Source organism: Bos taurus, chromosome 13 (assembly GCF_002263795.3).
Source record: "Bos taurus isolate L1 Dominette 01449 registration number 42190680 breed Hereford chromosome 13, ARS-UCD2.0, whole genome shotgun sequence".
Classification (NCBI taxonomy): domain Eukaryota; kingdom Metazoa; phylum Chordata; class Mammalia; order Artiodactyla; family Bovidae; genus Bos; species Bos taurus.
Window position 1 is genome coordinate 20,114,718 of NC_037340.1, and position 17,517 is coordinate 20,132,234.

Consider the following 17,517-nt stretch of genomic DNA (forward strand, 5'->3'; position numbering starts at 1 on the left):
AGGTCTCTGAGATTGTCCTCATTTCTTTTAATTCGTTTTTCTTTTATCCTCTCTGATTCATTTATTTCTACCATTCTATCTTCTAATTCACTAATCCTATCTTCTGCCTCTGTTATTCTACTATTTGTTGCCTCCAGAGTGTTTTTAATTTCATTTATTGCATTATTCATTTTATATTGACTCTCTTTTATTTCTTCTAGGTCCTTGTTAAACCTTTCTTGCATCTTCTCAATCTTTGTCTCCAAGATATTTATCTGTGATTCCATTTTGATTTCAAGATTTTGGATCAATTTCACTATCATTATTCGGAATTCTTTATCAGGTAGATTCTCTATCTCTTCCTCTTTGGTTTGGTTTGGTGGGCATTTATCCTGTTCTTTTATCTGCTGGGTATTCCTCTGTCTCTTCATCTTGTTTAAATTACTGAGTTTGGGGTGTCCTTTCTGTATTCTGGCTAAATGTGATATTTTCTTAACAGATATGGGTGAGAAAAAAAACAAATGATAAACAGTATATTTAAATATTTAGAAGATTTATACTGGATTAAAAAATAACTGATTAGGATTTCCCTGGTGGCACAGTGCATAAGAATCTGCCTGCCAATGTAGGGGACATCGGTTCAAACCCTGATCCGGGAAGATTCCACAAACGGTGGAGCAACTAAGCCCATGCACCACAACTGCTGAAGCCTGCATGCCCTAGAGCCAGCAAGTTGCAACTACTGAGGCCTCTGTGCCTAGAGCCTGTGCTCAGCAACGAGAAGCTATCACAAAGAGAAGCCTATGCACCACAACGAGAGAGTAGCTCCTGCTCTCTGCAACTAGAAAAATCCCGAGTGCAACAATGAAGATTCAATATAAATAAATACAGCAGTGTGCACATGTAAAATAAAAAAAGAAAACATTGCTGAAAAAAATTAGGGAAGGTTTAAACAAATAGAGAAATATATTTAAAAACCAAAAAAAATCCAAAAACCAAACAAAAATTAGCAATTATATACAACTAAATCATAATATGAAAAGGTTAAGAATAAAGGGATAAAAAATCATTCCATGCAAATAGTTATATAAAGATACTATGCTAACATCAGATAAAATAAAGGTACAAAAAATTACTACAAAATGTCCATCATAAAGACAGAATTTCAGTTCACTAAGAACATATAACAAATTAAAATCTGCATATTTATTATACATACTTGTATGTAATATATCACCTATATATATGACATAGATCATGCATCTGTATTTTTATATATAATAAAGCTTTAGAAACATAAAATTGAAATTGATGGAACAAAGAGTAATGGAAAAATAAACACAGTAGTTGAATTTAACATACCTTTCTCACAAATGATAAAATAAACAGAACTTCAATGAAATTAAGAAGGTAAAAACATCATAGTTAATCAACTTCACCTAATGGAGAACATACATACACAAACATGTATATGTTATGTATATGTGTGCATATAAGTACATATGATACATATATAGCATACATTCCTGTGATCACCTGAATAAATATTAAAGAACTGGAGAAAATTAATTAAAAATCAGTATATGATATTCTTACTACAAAGCCTCACTTTTCTGGCAGTTCCAAGTGTCTTAATTTGAGATGAGTTTTATAAGATTTAAACTTTTTCTTTAGGTGTAAGATTTCATCTGACATCTCATCCATTTTCTCAGCTACAAGTATAGAGGCTCTTAATCCAGTAAAAAGTAAAACAGCTGGACTGTGAAATCTTTGGATTATTAATGTATACCAAGAACTTAAAGTTTCCATCCAATTTTACAAGTAAATACACACAATTTAAACAAATGATCAAACCATCCTCCCCTTGCCCACCCCATCCTCTAACTGATAACGCATTTTCAAAATGGACTGTGAAATTAAGTATAAAATCATCAGAGTGGTTTCCTTAAAGTATGTGGAAGACTTGTTACAGCATACAACACTTAAAAAGTTGTAATTAGACTTTATTGTACTAAGGATAGTCATATTTAAAAATACTTTAAAACTTTTAACAACATATACAACGGGTTTAAAAGTTAAACTGATTAAAAAGTAATAATTCCAAAATAAGGAAAGAAACAGAAACCGGAATCAGGTGCAAAAATTAGAAAGCACCCAAAAAAGGAAATACTTACAATTTAAATATATTAGTAAGTACAATAATTATAAGTGGATTACATGTTTTTGGGCTAGACAATGACAGTCACACTGGATTTATAAGCAATTTAACTATAATCTATAAGTGATGTCACTGGTTTATAAGAATATAGAAACTGGAAAATAAAGAGGTGAAAAAAGATATGCAAATATGAACCAAAAGAAATCTGTAGTAGTTATATCAACGTCATACAAACTAAGATTTTAATCAAAAGATCTTACTGGAGACAGACTAAGATGGTACTGTTTATAAAAAGAAAACATTGAGTCCATAAGGACTATCAGACATTTTTATTTGTATGCTTCTAACAACACAGACAGTATAAGGAAAAAGGACAATACTACAAAAATAGGTAAATCCACAATCATAGTGGGAGAATTCAGTACAGACATTGCTCCATAATGGATATAAGAAACAAAATTTGAAGAAGTCAAGAAATAGGAGTTTAAATAACACAATAAAACCTTGACTTTGATGCCTGTAAGCTCACACATTCATGAACATAATTCTGCTTAAAACAATTAAAACGCAAAATAATTTAATAACATTCATAGTAATATTTACTACTGAGTCTTTTCGTTCTAACAGTACCAAGTGTCAGGCAAAAGATTTTCATTTGATACCTCATTAATTTTCTGGGCTTTAGGAAGAATGGCTCATAAAAACACTAAATAGAGAATCAGAAATCTGCAGTGGAACCTCTAGATTTACAATTTATGTTAGTTATCCTACAATATTGTACTTTATCTTTAAATGATATAAACAAATCATTGTCTATTTGAAGTGCAAATATCATGTGAATATGTTTTTCACACATGTATATGAAGCAGTCATTACTTTCCAGATATACAGACGCATCAAATATATTTAAAGCAACAGTTAGAACTGGACACGGAACAACAGACTGGTTCCAAATAGGGAAAGGAGTACATCAAGTCTGTATATTGTCACCCTGCTTATTTAACTTATATGCTGAGTACATCATGAGAAATGCTGGGCTGGATGAAGTACAAGCTGGAATCAAGACTGCCGGGGGAAATATCAATAACCTCAGATATGCGGATGATACCACCCATATGGCAGAAAGTGAAGAACTAAAGAGCATCCTGATGAAAGCGAGAGAAGACAGTGAAAAAGTTGGCTTAAAGCTCAACGAATGAAGATCATGGCATCCGGTCCCATAACTTCATGGCAAATGGACAGGGAAACAGTGGAAACAGTGATAGACTTTATGTTTTTGGGCTCCAAAATCATTGCAAACGGTGACTGCAGCCAAGAAATTAAAAGACGCTTACTCCTTGGATGGAAAATTATGACCAACCTAGACAGCTTATTAAAAAGCAGAGACATTACTTCGCTGACAAAGGTCTGTCTAGTCAAAGCTATGGTTTTTCCAGTAGTCATGTATGGATGTAAGAGTTGGACTGTGAAGAAAGCTACATGCCAAACAATTGATGCTTTTGAACTGTGGTGTTGGAGAAGACTCTTGAGAGCCCCTTGGACTGCAAGGAGATCCAACCAGTCCATCCCAAAAGGACTGATGTTGAAGCTGAAACTCCAATACTTTGGCCACCTGATGCAAAGAGCTGACTCACTGGAAAAGACCCTGATGCTGGGAAAGATTGAAGGCAGGAGGAGAAGGGGACGACAGAGGACAAGATGGTTGGATGGCATCACCGACTCAATGGACATGAGTTTGGATCAACTCCGGGAGTTGGTGATGGACAGGAAGGCCTGGTGTGCTGCAGTCCATGGAGTCACAGAGTCGGACGACTGAGCGACTGAACTGAACTGAACAAATAAATTTAATTTGGAAATACTGTTACTATAAACATTATTATAAATACTTACATTTAAAATTATTATTTAGTTTTTTTTATAGCATTTGTAGTTTTGAATAAAGCTTAAAAGTTTTGGTATTAAATATGGCCAAGGAAAACACATATTATGATAAAGAACATAGTGAAAGACTGAAAGAAATATATCAAATAGGAAAAATAGTGGAATTACACTTAAATATATCAATAATCAGATTATATATGATTGTGAGAGGTAATTAAAAGATCAGGCTGAATTCTATAAGTTTCTTACCAGAAATTCAGCAAAATCACAAAAATACAGGAAAGTATCTTTAAAGTAACAGGAGAGAAAAAAATGTATTGTGCAAATACCAACCAAAAGAAAGTTTGTGGAGCTACACTGATAGCAGATAAGGTAGTTTTAAAGGAAAATAAATAAAAACCATAAAAATAATGAAGTCTCTCCCTTAGGATAAAATGCTCTGTCCCCAAGAATAATTATCACTTTAAAATTTATATGCACAAAAATAATAGAATATCACAAGATATAAACCAAAGCCTGTCACAACTACAAGAATAGAGAAATCCACAAAGTGTAATATATAACACATTTAATTCAGTGATTACAAATTGCTAAGTCACTTCAGTCATGTCTGACTTTGTGCGACCCCATAGACGGCAGCCCACCAGGCTCCCCCGTCCCTGGGATTTTCCAGGCAAGAACACTGGAGTGGATTACAAAAGAAAGAGATAAATCATCAATAAAGATCTGAAGTACAATGAGAATGTACAATGGGCATTGGCAAAGTACAAAGTACAATGGGCTTCTTGGGTAGCTCAGTCAGTAGAGTCTGACTGCAATACAGAAGATCTGGGTTCAATCCCTGGGTTGGGAAGATCCCCTGGAGAAGGAAATCGTAACCCATTCTGGTATTCTTGCCTGGAGAATCCCTTGGACAAAGGAGCCTGGCAGGCTGCAGCCTACAGGGTCGCAAGAGTCGGACACGACTGAACAACTAAGCGCAGAGTGCGCACATTCAGCGCTGGGCACAATGAGAGCAATTACTAAATAAGCAAATGGTTGAAGATATATTCATAAACAAAAAACAGCATTCTGAAATTAATTACATACAAGTTTATAAGATTTATGCTTAATTACTTACCATCAAGATTCTCCTTTTTGATAGCTCTAGGTTTCTGAGTTTGGGATTGCTTTCTTGAAAACAAATCCTTCTTCTCAGGATGTAGATTTTCAACTGTTATCATATCATTTTTCTGGTTTTGAAAAGGATATGCTAGGTAGAAAAACATACATGTATAATGGAACTTCTGGATATGCCAAATAATCAAATTTTCTTTGCATAGAGCTGACCTAAGAAACATCATGTGAATATTTGTCATGAGTGTGTGAAAGCAGTTTTGTTACTGAGTGACCAACCTAGATAGCATATTGAAAAGCAGAGATATTACTTTGCCAACAAAGGTCCGTCTAATCAAGGCTATGGTTTTTCCAGTGGTCATGTATGGATGTGAGAGTTGGACTGTGAAGAAAGCTGAGTGGTGAAGAATTGATGCTTTTGAACTGTGGTGTTGGAGAAGACTCTTGAGAGTCCCTTGGACTGCAAGGAGATCCAACCAGTCCATCCTAAAGGAGATCAGTCCTGGATGTTCATTGGAAGGACTGATGCTGAAGCTGAAACTCCAAAATTTTGGCCACCCCATGCGAAGAGTTAACTGATTGGAAAAGACCCTGATGCTGGGAGGGATTGGGGGCAGGAGGAGAAGGGGACGACAGAGGATGAGATGACTGGATGGCATCACCGACTCAATGGACATGAGTTTGGGTGAACTCCAGGAGTTGGTGAGGGACAGGGAGGCCTGGCGTGCTGTGATTCATGGGGTCGCAAAGAGTTGGACACAACTGAGTGACTGAACTGAACTGAATTATTAACTGTGCAAATACCAACAAAACGGTATCATTACTTTTGCCATTGTTCTCAAATTATATTAGGTCATTCATTTTGACTTCTATAAAATATATGCTCAAATACATATTCATGAACCAAAGGAAAAAAAATCTTCTGACGAGTTTAAAATCATTTAACATTTCCTTTAATTATTATACTTACTATAGCGTCTTTCCTCTCGAGAAGCTATCTCTTTCTTCACTTGCTTTTGGGGTTTTGAAACTAAATCTTCATTCACAAGCAGAGGATTTTGACCTGATGCTCCAAAATAACCTACATAAAAACATGCATTTAGTCTATTACATGGAAAAATACAACTATTGGGCCATCTTTAGATTTCAAATTTATAATAAGGGTACAGTAGAATTTTCTCTCATTTTTATGAAGTCATAAGTCATTGATTAATACTTTAATGCTAGATCTGTCCTAAAACTAGATGATGTTGAAGCTATCTCATTATATAAATTTTCCTAAGCAGCAAGTATATTTTATTTTATTTATTCTTTTTTTGGAGGGGAAATTGGCTTTTTTAAAAAAATACATTTATTTTAATTGGAGGCTAATTACTTTACAACATTGTAGTGGTTTTCCATACATTGACATAAATCTGCCATGGGTGTACATGTGGTCCCCATCCTGAACCACCCTCCCACCTCCCTCCCCATCCCATCCCTCTGGGTTGTCTCAGTGAAACAGTCCCAAGTACCCTGTCTCATGCATTGAACCTGGACTTGTGATGCATTTCACATATGATAATATACATGTTTCAATGCCATTCTCCCTAATTATCCCACCCTTGCCCTCTCCCACAGAGTCCAAAAGACTGTTCTATGCATCTGTGTCTCTTTTGCTGTCTCGCATATAGGGTTATCGTTACCATCCTTCTAAATTCCATATATATGCGTTAGTATACTGTATTGGTGCTTTCCTTTCTGGCTTACTTCACTCTGTATAATAGGCTCCAGTTTCATCCACCTCATTAGAACTGATTCAAACGTATTCTTTTTAATGGCTGAGTAATACTCCATTGTGTATCTGTACCACAGCTTTCTTACCCATTTGTCTGCCGATGCACATCTAGGTTGCTTCCATGTCCTGGCTATTATAAACAGAGCTACAATGAACATTGGGGTACACGTGTCTCTTTCAATTCTGGTTTCCTCAGTGTGTATGCCCAGTAGTGGAATTGTTGGGTCATATGGCAGTTCTATTTCCAGTTTTTTCAGGAATCCCCACACTGTTCTCCATAGTGGCTGTACTAGTTTGCATTCTCACCAACAGTGTAAGAGGGTTCCCTTTTCTCCACACCCTCTCCAGCATTTATTGCTTGTAGACTTTTGGATAGCAGCCATTCTGACTGGCGTGAAATGGTACCTCATTGTGGTTTTGACTTGCATTTCTCTGATAATGAGTGATGTTGAGCATCTTTTCATGTGTTTGTTAGCCATCTGTATGTCTTCTTTGTAGAAATGTCTATTTAGGTCTTCGGCCCATTTTTTGATTGGATGGTTTATTTTTCTGGAATTGAGCTGCAGGAGTTGCTTGTATATTTTTGAGATTAGTTGTTTGTCAGTTGCTTCATTTGCTATTATTTTCTCCCTTTCTGAAGGCTGTCTTTTCACCTTGCTTATGGTTTCCTTTGTTGTGCAAAGGCTTTTAAGTTTAATTAGGCTCCATTTGTTTATTTTTGCTTTTATTTCCATTACTCTGGGAGGTGGGTCATAGAGGATCTTGCTGTGATTTATGTCATAGAATGTTTTGCCTATGTTTTCCTCTAGGAGTTTTATAGTATCTGGTCTTATGTTTAGATCTTTAATCCATTTTGAATTTATTTTTGTGTATGGTGTTAGAAGTGTTCTAGTTTCATTCTTTTACAAGTGGCTGACCAGTTTTCCCAGCACCACATGTTAAAGAGATTGACTTTTCTCCATTGTATGTTTTTGCCTCCATTGTCAAAGATAAGGTGTCCATAGGTGCGTGGATTTATCTCTGGGCTATTTTGTTCCATTGTTCTATATTTCTGTCTTTGTGCCAGTACCATACTGTCTTGATGACTGTGGCTTTGTTGTATAGCCTGAAGTTAGGCAGGTTGATTCCTCCAGTTTCATTTTTCTTTCTCAAGATTGCTTTGGCTATTCAAGGTTTTTTTTTTTTTTTTTTTTGTATTTCCATACAAATTGTGAAATTATTTGTTCTAGTGCTGTGAAAAATACTGTTGGTAGCTTGATAGGGATTGCATTGAATCTATAGATTGCTTTGGGTAGTATAGTCATATTCACTATCTTGATTCTTCTAATCCATGAACATGGTATATTTCTCCATCTATTTGTGTCCTCTTTGATTTCTTTCATCAGTGTTTTGTAGTTTTCTATATATAGGTCTTTTGTTTCTTTAGGTAGATATATTCCTAATATTTAATTCTTTACATTGCAATGGTGAATGGAATTGTTTCCTTAATTTCTCTGTTTTCTCATTGTTAGTGTATAGGAATGCAAGGGATTTCTGTGTGTTAATTTTATATCCTGCAAATTTACTATATTCATTGATTAGCTCTAGTAATTTTCTGGTTTCTAGGGTTTCTGGTTTCCTAGGGTTTTCTATGTAGAGGATCATGTCATCTGCAAACAGTGAGAGTTTTACTTCTTCTTTTCCAATCTGGATTCCTTTTATTTCTTTTTCTGCTCTGATTGCTGTGGCCCAAGCTTCCAAACTGTGTTGAACAGTCGTGGTGAGAGTGAGCACCCTTGTCTTGTTCCTTACTTTAGGGGAAATGCTTTCAATTTTTCACCATTGAGGATAATGTTTGCTGTGGATTTGTCATATATAGCTCTTATTATGTTGAGGTATGTTCCTTCTATTCCTGCTTTTTGGAGAATATTTATCATAAATGGATGTTGAATTTTGTCAAAGGGTTTCTCTGCATCTATTGAGATAATCATATGGTTTTTAGTTTTCAATTTGTTAAAGTGGTGGATTGCATTGATTGATTTGCAGATATTGAAGAATCCTTGTATCCTTGGGATAAAGCCCACTTGGTTATGCTGCTGCTGAGTCACTTCAGTCGTGTCCAACTCTGTGCGACCCCATAGACGGCAGCCCACCAGGCTCCCCCGTCCCTGGGATTCTCCAGGCAAGAACACTGGAGTGGGTTGCCATTTCCTTCTCCAATGCATGAAAGTGAAAAGTGAAAGTGAAGTCACTCAGTCATGTCCGACCCTCAGTGACCCCATGGACTGCAGCCTTCCAGGCTCCTCCATCCATGGGATTTTACAGGCAAGAGTACTGGAGTGGGGTGCCATTGCCTTCTCTGACTTGGTTATGATGTATGATCTTCTTAATATGTTGTCAGATTCTGTTTGCTAGAATTTTGTTAAGGATTTTTGCATCTTTGTACATCAGTGATATTGGCCTGTAGTTTTCTTTTTTTGTGTGGCATCTTTGTCAGGTTTTGGTATTAGGGTGATAGTGGCCTCATAGAATGAGTTTGGGAGTTTACCTTCCTCTGCAATTTTCTGGAAGAGTTTGAGCAGGATAGGTGTTAGCTCTTCTCTAAATTTTTGGTAGAATTCAGCTGTGAAGCCGTCTGGGCCTGGGCTTTTGGTTGCTGGAAGATTTCTGTTTACAGTTTCAGTTTCCGTGCTTGTGATGGGTCTGTTAAGATTTTCTATTTCTTCCTGGTTCATTTTGGAAGGTTGTACTTTTCTAATTTGTCCATTTCTTCCAAGTTGTCCATTTTATTGGCATGTAATTGCTGATAGTAGTCTCTTATGATCCTTTGTATTTCTGTGTTGTCTGTTGTGATCTCTCCATTTTCATTTCTAATTTTGTTGATTTGATTCTTCTCCTTTTGTTTCTTGATGAGTCTGGCTAAAGATTTGTTGATTTTATTTATTTTCTCAAAGAACCAGCTTTTGGCTTTGTTGATTTTTGCTATGGTCTCTTTTGTTTCTTTTGCATTTATTTCTGCCCTAATTTTTAATATTTCTTTCCTTCTGCTAACCCTGGGGTTCTTCATTTCTTCCTTTTCTAGTTGCCTTAGGTGTAGAGTTAGGTTGTTTAGTTGACTTTTTTCTTGTTTCTTGAGGTAAGCCTGTATTGTTATGAACCTTCCCCTTAGCACTGTTTTACAGTGTTCCATAGGCTTGGGGTTGTTGTGTTTTCATTTTCATTCATTTCTGTGCATATTTTGATTTCTTTTTTGATTTCTTCTGTGATTTTTTGGTTATTCAGCAGCGTGTTGTTCAACCTCCATATGTTGGAATTTTTAATAGTTTTTCTCCTGTAACTGACATGTAATCTTACTGCATTATGGTCATAAAGATGCTTGGAATGATTTCAATTTTCTTGAATTTACCAAGGCTAGATTTATGGCTCAGGATGTGATCTATCGTGGAGAAGGTTTCATGTGCGCTTGAGAAAAAGGTGAAATTCATTGTTTTGGGGTGAAATACCCTATGGATATCAATTAGGTCTAACTGGTCCATAGTCATTTAAAGTTTGTGTTTCCTTGTTAATTTTCTGTTTAGCTGATCTATCCAGAGGTGTGAGTAGGGTATTAAAGCCTCCCACTATTACTGTGTTATTGTTATTTTCCCTTTCAGACTTGTTAGCATTTGCCTTACATACTGTGGTACTTCTATGTTGGGTGCATATATATTTATATTGTTATATCTTTTTCTTGGATTGATCCCTTGATCATTATGTAGTGTCTTTCTTTGTCTCTGTTCACAGCCTTTATTTTAAAGTCTATTTTATTTGATATGAGTATTGCTACTCTTGCTTTCTTTTGGAAAGAAAGACAACATATACAGGGTTATTTTATTTTTTTTTTTTGTATCCATTCAGCCAGTCTTTGTCTTTTGGTTGGGGCATTCAACCCATTTACATTTAAGGTAATTATTAGTAACTGGACATGGAACAACAGACTGGTTCCAAATAGGAAAAGCATTATGTCAATGCTGTATATTATCACCCTGCTATTTAACTTATATGCAGAGTATATCATGAGAAATGCTGGGCCGGAAGAAGCACAAGCTGGAATCAAGATTGCAGGGAGAAATATCAATAATCTCAGATATGCAGATGACACCACCCTTAGTGCAGAAAGTGAAGAGGAACTAAAAAGCCTCTTGATGAAAGTGAAAGAGGAGAGTGAAAGTTGGCTTAAAGCTCAACATTCAGAAAACTAAGATCATGGCATCTGGTCCCATCACTTCATGGGAAATAGATGGGGAAACAGTGTCAGACTTTATTTTTTTGGGCTCCAAAATCACTGCAGATGGTGACTGCAGCCATGAAATTAAAAGACGCTTACTCCTTGGAAGGAAAGTTATGACCAACCTAGATAACATATTCAAAAGCAGAGACATTACTTTGCCAACAAAGGTCTGTCTAGTCAAGGCTATGGTTTTTCCAGTAGTCATGTATGGATGTGAGAGTTGGACTGTGAAGAAAGCTGAGCGCTGAAGAATTGATGCTTCTGAACTGTGGTGTTGGAGAAGACTCTTGAGAGTCCCTTGGACTGCAAGGAGATCTAATAAGTCCATTCTAAAGGAGATCAGTCCTGGGTGTTCTTTGGAAGGACTGATGCTAAAGTGAAACTCCAATACTTTGGCCACCTCATGTGAAGAGTTGACTCATTGCAAAAGACTCTGATGCTGGGAGGGATTGGGGGGCAGGAGGAGAAGGGGACGACAGAGGATGAGATGGTTGGATGGCATCACCAACTCGATGGACGTGAGTTTGAGTGAATTCCTGGAGTTGGTGATGGACAGGGAGGCCTGGCATGCTGCGATTCATGGGGTCGCAACGAGTCGGACACGACTGAGCGACTGAACTGAACTGAAGTAGGTTATAAAAGTGAAAATTAAAGGAGTAATAGAGGACTTAAAAAAAAGTTTAAAAAATTTAAAAAATGATATAAGTAAAAATACATCTAGGAATTTCTCCAGAGCTGTTGTGGACAGTGTGGGGTCAGTTCAGTTTCAGTTCCTTGATCCGGCTTATACTTCTCAGGATCTATAGGCCCTTTCCAATGTAGTCAGTGCTAACTACAGGGTTTTAATCTGTTGCACCTGTCACTTCCAAAGCGGTTCCCTCTGTTTATTTTAGCTTCTGTTTGCTGGTCTCTTCAGTGTCTAATTTCCACCCTGACACCAGGGGGCAATGGTGGTCACTTATTTAGGCTCACTTGTTCAGTCGTGCTGTGGGGAGGGAAGAACACTGCAAACAAATATTACTGGCATGTGTGGGGAGTGCTCACAGTGTTTCAGCTGCAGTGGGTTTGCCCCTACTCACAGCGTGTGAGCTTTCATGGTCTACACTGCTCAGGCTCCAGGTTGCTCTGCCGGGAACTGTCTGAGGCAGGCCCTGGGTTGCGTGCACTTTCCAGGTCTAAGCCGCTCAGGTTCAGGTTTTCGGGTACTCCACAAAGGCGCAGACTTGGTTGGGCCTGCGTTTTGTACCCTTCCCAGGTCTGAGCAGCTCAGGTGACTAGGTGCTTGGAGAGCACAGTCACCCCCAGGTAGGGGGTGCGTCTTATTGCCTCCCCCATCACAGCTGCTCAGTTTTCTGGGTGTACAACGGGCGCGTCTTCTCAGGTGTGCCGTGTGTCTCTTCTGGGGAGCTGATCTCTGGCTGTGACCCTCCCAGCAGATGTCAACAGTCCAGAATCCCAAGAAGTCTTGGTTAGCAATGAAGGCTGCTTACAGTTTGGTAGAGGATGCCTCTCTGGGGCCGTGATTTCCCGTTCATGGCTCTGGCTGCAAACCCCCACTGCCTGCTTGTCTCCGATGGGGGATGGGCTGGTCTGCAGCCTGCTAGCTCTCCTCTGGTATTTGCTCAGTCCTTTGTTCTGTGAGCGGGCCTGGCAGTATCTTAGGTTAGGGCTTTTTGCAGGACAGTTCTCTCTCTCTCTCTCTCTGGCTATCCCACAGTTTGGGTTGCTATCTCACATTAGTTCCCTCAGATTGCCCTTAGGGCATTCAGGCCCAGTCCTTACCCTAAGCAATGCAGCCTGCGCCTCCCTGTTCAGCCCCCACTTGCTGGTGGTGGATGCGAGCACTGAGAGTTGCCATTAGACACGTAATCTGTGGGTTTTAATTATTGATTTATTTATTTTTCCTCCCAGTTTTGTTGCCCTCTGAGATTCCAAGACTCCCCACAGACCTGTCGATGAGAGTTTCCTGATGTTTGGAAACTTCTTTTAAGACTCCCTTCCCAGGATGGATCTCCATCCCTACCTCTTTTGTATCTCTTTTTATCTTTTATATTTTGTCCTACCTCCTTTTGAAGACAGTGGGCTGCCTTTCTGGGTATGTGATGTCCTCTGCCAGCATTCAGAAGTTGTTTTGTAGAATTTGCTCAGCGTTCAAATGTTCTTTCAATGAATTTGTGGGGGAGAAAGTGGCCTCCCTGTCCTATTCCTCTGCCATCTTAGGACCTCCCCCAGCAAGTATATTTTATTCTGGTCTTCAATTTCATGAGCTATTTATACTTTAGGTTAATACATAATAATAGACCAAATAATGAAAATGCCTGTGTAGAAAGTCATTCATTAATTATAAAACACAGCCATCTAAATGTTAAAGCATAGGAGACTGGTTGAATAAAGTGATTATGTATACCACAAATATGGTATTGGTATAATGTAAATATGCTACAATGGTAGATAATTCTGTGTGTATATACATATACACACACATACATACTATATATAGTATATAAATATCTGAACATAGAGAGGGACATTCACTTTCCTTATTATCAATACATCAGATGCTCCCAGATGTCATGGCATGGGAAAATGAAAGTGGTAGGGACACTGGTAGAGCTCCTATCCTTTCATGTTTAGACTCTTACTAATACTATTGCAGTACGTGAATAAAGACTTTTTACTTTCAGTTTGGTTCACTGTCTTTATAGACTACCTTTACAACTGATAGCTCTATTTTCAGTGACAAATGGTGGCAGGCAGGGTGGCCCAATTAAGTACAATGTCTTTCTGGAAAAGTAAAAAGCATGAAGATCCACCTGGGCATTTTCGGGAAATGCTAGACAAGACTACAAGACTTGTTGGGGAGTACTAGCTGGTCAATTGCAAGAGTCTGAGGGTCCAACAATGCACTGTGCTAGCCACAGCAATGAGCCTCAGGAAGTGCTACATCAAGAGTACCCAGGAGCACCCTTGGAGAAGACTTGCTGTTTAGTTGTTCAGTAGTATCCAACTATTTGTGACCCCATGGACTGCAGCATGCCAGGCTTTCCTGTCCTTCACCATCTCCCGGAGTTTGCTCAAACTCATGTCTATTGAGTCGTTGATGCCATCCAACCATCTCATCCTCTGTCGTCCCCTTCTCCTCCTGCCTTCAGTCTTTCCCAGCATCAGGTCTTTTCTAAGGAATCAGCTTTTCACATCAGGTGGCCAAAGCATTGGAGTGTCAGCTTCAGCATCAGTTCCTCCAGCGAACATTCAGGATTGATTTCCTTTTTAAGATTGATTGATCTCCTTGAAGTCTAAGGACTGTCAAGAGTCTTCTCCAACACCACAGTTCAAAAGCATCAAGTCTTTGGTGCTCAGCCTTCTTTATGGTCCAACTCTCACATTCATACATTACTATGGGAAAAAGCATAGCTTTGACTAGATGGACCTTTGTCAGCAAAGTAATGTCCCTGCTTTTTAATATGCTATCTAGGTTGGTCATAGTATCTCTTCCAGGGAGCAAGTGTCTTTTACTTTCATGACTTCAGTCACCATTGGCAGTGATTTTGGAGCCCAAGAAAATAAAGTCAGTCACTGTTTCCCCATCTATCTGCCATGAAGTGATGGGACCAGATACCATGATCTTCATTTTTTGAATGTTGAGTTTTAAGACATATTTTTCACTCTCCTCCTTCACCTTCATCAAGAGACACTTTAGTTCCTCTTTGCTTTCTGCCATAAAGGTGGTGTCATCTGCCTTGAGGTTATTTGTATTTCTCCCGGCAATCTTGATTCCAGCTTGTGCTTCATCCAGCCTGGAATTCTACATGATGTACTCTGCATCTAAGTTAAATAAGCAGGGTGACAATACATTGCCTTGACGTACTCCTTTCCCAATTTGGAACCAGTCCATTGTTCAGTGTCTGGTTCTAACTGCTGCTTCTTGACCTACATACAGGTTTCTTAGGAGCAGGTACGGTGGTCTGGTATTCCCATCTCTTTAAGAATTTTCCAGTTTGTTGTGATCTACACAGTCAAAGGCTTTGGAGTAATCAATGAAGCAGATGTTTTTCTGGAATTCTCTGGCTTTTTCTAAGATCCAGAGGATGTTGGCAATTTGATCTCTGGTTCCTCTGCCTTTTCTAAACCTACATTGTACATCTGGAAGTTCTCAGTTCACATACTGCTGAAGCCTAGCTTGGAGATTTTGAGCATTTCTTTGCTAGAATATAAAATCAGGGCCACTGTGTGGTAGCTTGAAAATTCTTTGGCACTGCCTTTCTTTGGGATTGGAATGAAAACTGACCTTTTCTAGTCCTGTGGCCACTGCTGAGTTTTCCAGTTTGCTGGCATATTGAGTGCAGCACTTTAACAGCATTATTTTAGGATTTTCAATAGCTCAGCTGGAATTCCATCATCTCCACTAGTTTTGTTTGTAGTGATACTTCATAAGGCCCACTTGACTTCACATTCCAGGATGTCTGGCTCTAGGTGAGTGATCACACCATTGTGATTATCCGGGTCATGAAGATCTTTTTTGTATACTTCTTCTGTGTATTCTTGCCACCTCTTCTTAATATATTCTGCTTCCATTAGGTCTGTACTGTTTGTGTCCTTTATTGTGCACATCTTTGTATGAAATGTTCCCTTGGTATCTCTAATTTTCTTGAAGAGATCTCCAGTCTTTCCCATTCTGTTGTTTTCCTCTATTTCTTTGCATTGTTCACTGAGGAAGGCTTTCTTATCTCTTCTTGCTATTCTCTGGAACTCTGCATTCAGATGAATATATCTTTCCTTTTCTCCTTTGCCTTTTACTTCTCTTCTTTTCTTAGCTATTTGTAAGAGCTCCTCAGGCAACCATTTTGCCTTCTTGCATTTCTTTTTCTTTGGGACAGTTTTGATCACCACCTCCTGTACAATGTTATGAATCTCAGTGCATAGTTCTTCAGGCACTCTGTCTATCAGATCTAATCCCTTGAATCTATTTCTCACTTCCACTGTATAATCATAAGGGATTTGATTTTGTTGATACCTGAATGGCCTAGTGGTTTTCCCTACTTTCTTCAATTTAAGTCTGAATTTGGCAATAAGGAGTTCATGATCTGAGCCACAGTCAGCTCTCAGTCTTGTTTTTGCTGACTGTATAGAGTTTCTGCTGACTGTATAGAGCGTCTGCATCTTCGGCTGCAAAGAATGTAATCAACCTAATTTTGGTTATTGACCATCTGGTGATGTCCATGTGTAGAGTAGTCTCTTGTGTTGTTGGAAGAGGTTGTTTTCTATGACCAGTGTGTTCTCTTGGCAATAGTCTGTTAGCCTTTGCCCTGCTTCATTTTGTACTCCAAGGCTAAACTTGCTCTTTATTTTAGGTATCTCTTGACTTCCTACTTTTGTATTCCAGTTCCCTATGATGAAAAGGACATCTTTTTTTTTTTTTTGGTGTTAGTTCTATAAGGTCTTGTAGGTCTTCATAGAACCATTCAACTTCAGATTCTTCGGTATTAGTGGTTGCATTACTGTGATATTGAATGGTTTGTCTTGGAAATGAACAGAGATCATTTTGTTGTTTTTCAGATTTCATCCATGAAATGCATTTCAGGCTCTTTTGTTGACTATGAGGGCTATTCCATTTCTTCTAAGGGATTATTGCCCACAGTAGTAGATATAATGGTCATCTGAATTAAATTCACCCATTTCCATCCGTTTTAGTTCACTGATTCCTAAAATGTCAATGTTTACTCTTGCCATCTCCTGTTTGACCACTTCCAATTTACCTTGATTCATGGATGCAACATTCTATGTTCTCATGCAATACTGTTGTCAGTTTTCATGAGGTCCCAGACAATGATGGACAGCCTAAAACTGAGACTCATGATTGAATTAAATGAATACAGAACTCTTTGGGATTGCTCTGTATGTGATGTAAAGAGGCCTTAGAGACTTGAGTTGTGCACTTGCATGATGAAAGAAGTAATCTAACAGAGTGAGGCACTGTGGTGCTTTGTGGCTTGCATCACTATAAAGCCCGTTCTTAAGTGTGCCCTGAAAGCAGGAAGTTTGCTCAAGGTGGAGGGAGAAAGAGGGAAGAGGACAGGCAAACACTGAGACCCTTTCCTTTCTCGGTTGGGTACTTTTTATGCTCTGGCAGCTTTCAGCCTGAACCTGTCACTAAAATAATGTTTGGACCACCACTGCAGAGTCTATAGCAGCCCTGTTAATCATGCTATAGTGATGAATAAGAACAGTAGATAAGCTTGTTAACCAGGCCAGGTTTCTAGATTTATTTCTGCTATTCCTGCTGGTTATTGAGCTAAACCAAAGTTCCTTATAAGGTCAGGTGATAATGTTCTGCAACAAAATCCAGAACTTAACTGA

The 17,517-nt window shown here is 38.4% G+C and overlaps 1 protein-coding gene across 12 annotated transcripts in view; it reads right to left on the reverse strand.

The window, feature by feature from the left end:
* Positions 1-17,517, reverse strand: part of CCDC7 (coiled-coil domain containing 7) — a 266,671-nt gene that overhangs the window by 75,324 nt on the left and 173,830 nt on the right. For all 12 annotated transcript variants that reach the window (XM_059892902.1, XM_025000934.2, XM_025000939.2 and 9 more), the window contains 2 exons: positions 6,105-6,215; positions 5,139-5,270 (listed from right to left, as the gene is read on the reverse strand). In XM_059892902.1, coding sequence (XP_059748885.1) covers positions 5,139-5,270; positions 6,105-6,215 — 243 coding nt within the window. The remainder of the gene's footprint in view (positions 1-5,138; positions 5,271-6,104; positions 6,216-17,517) is intronic.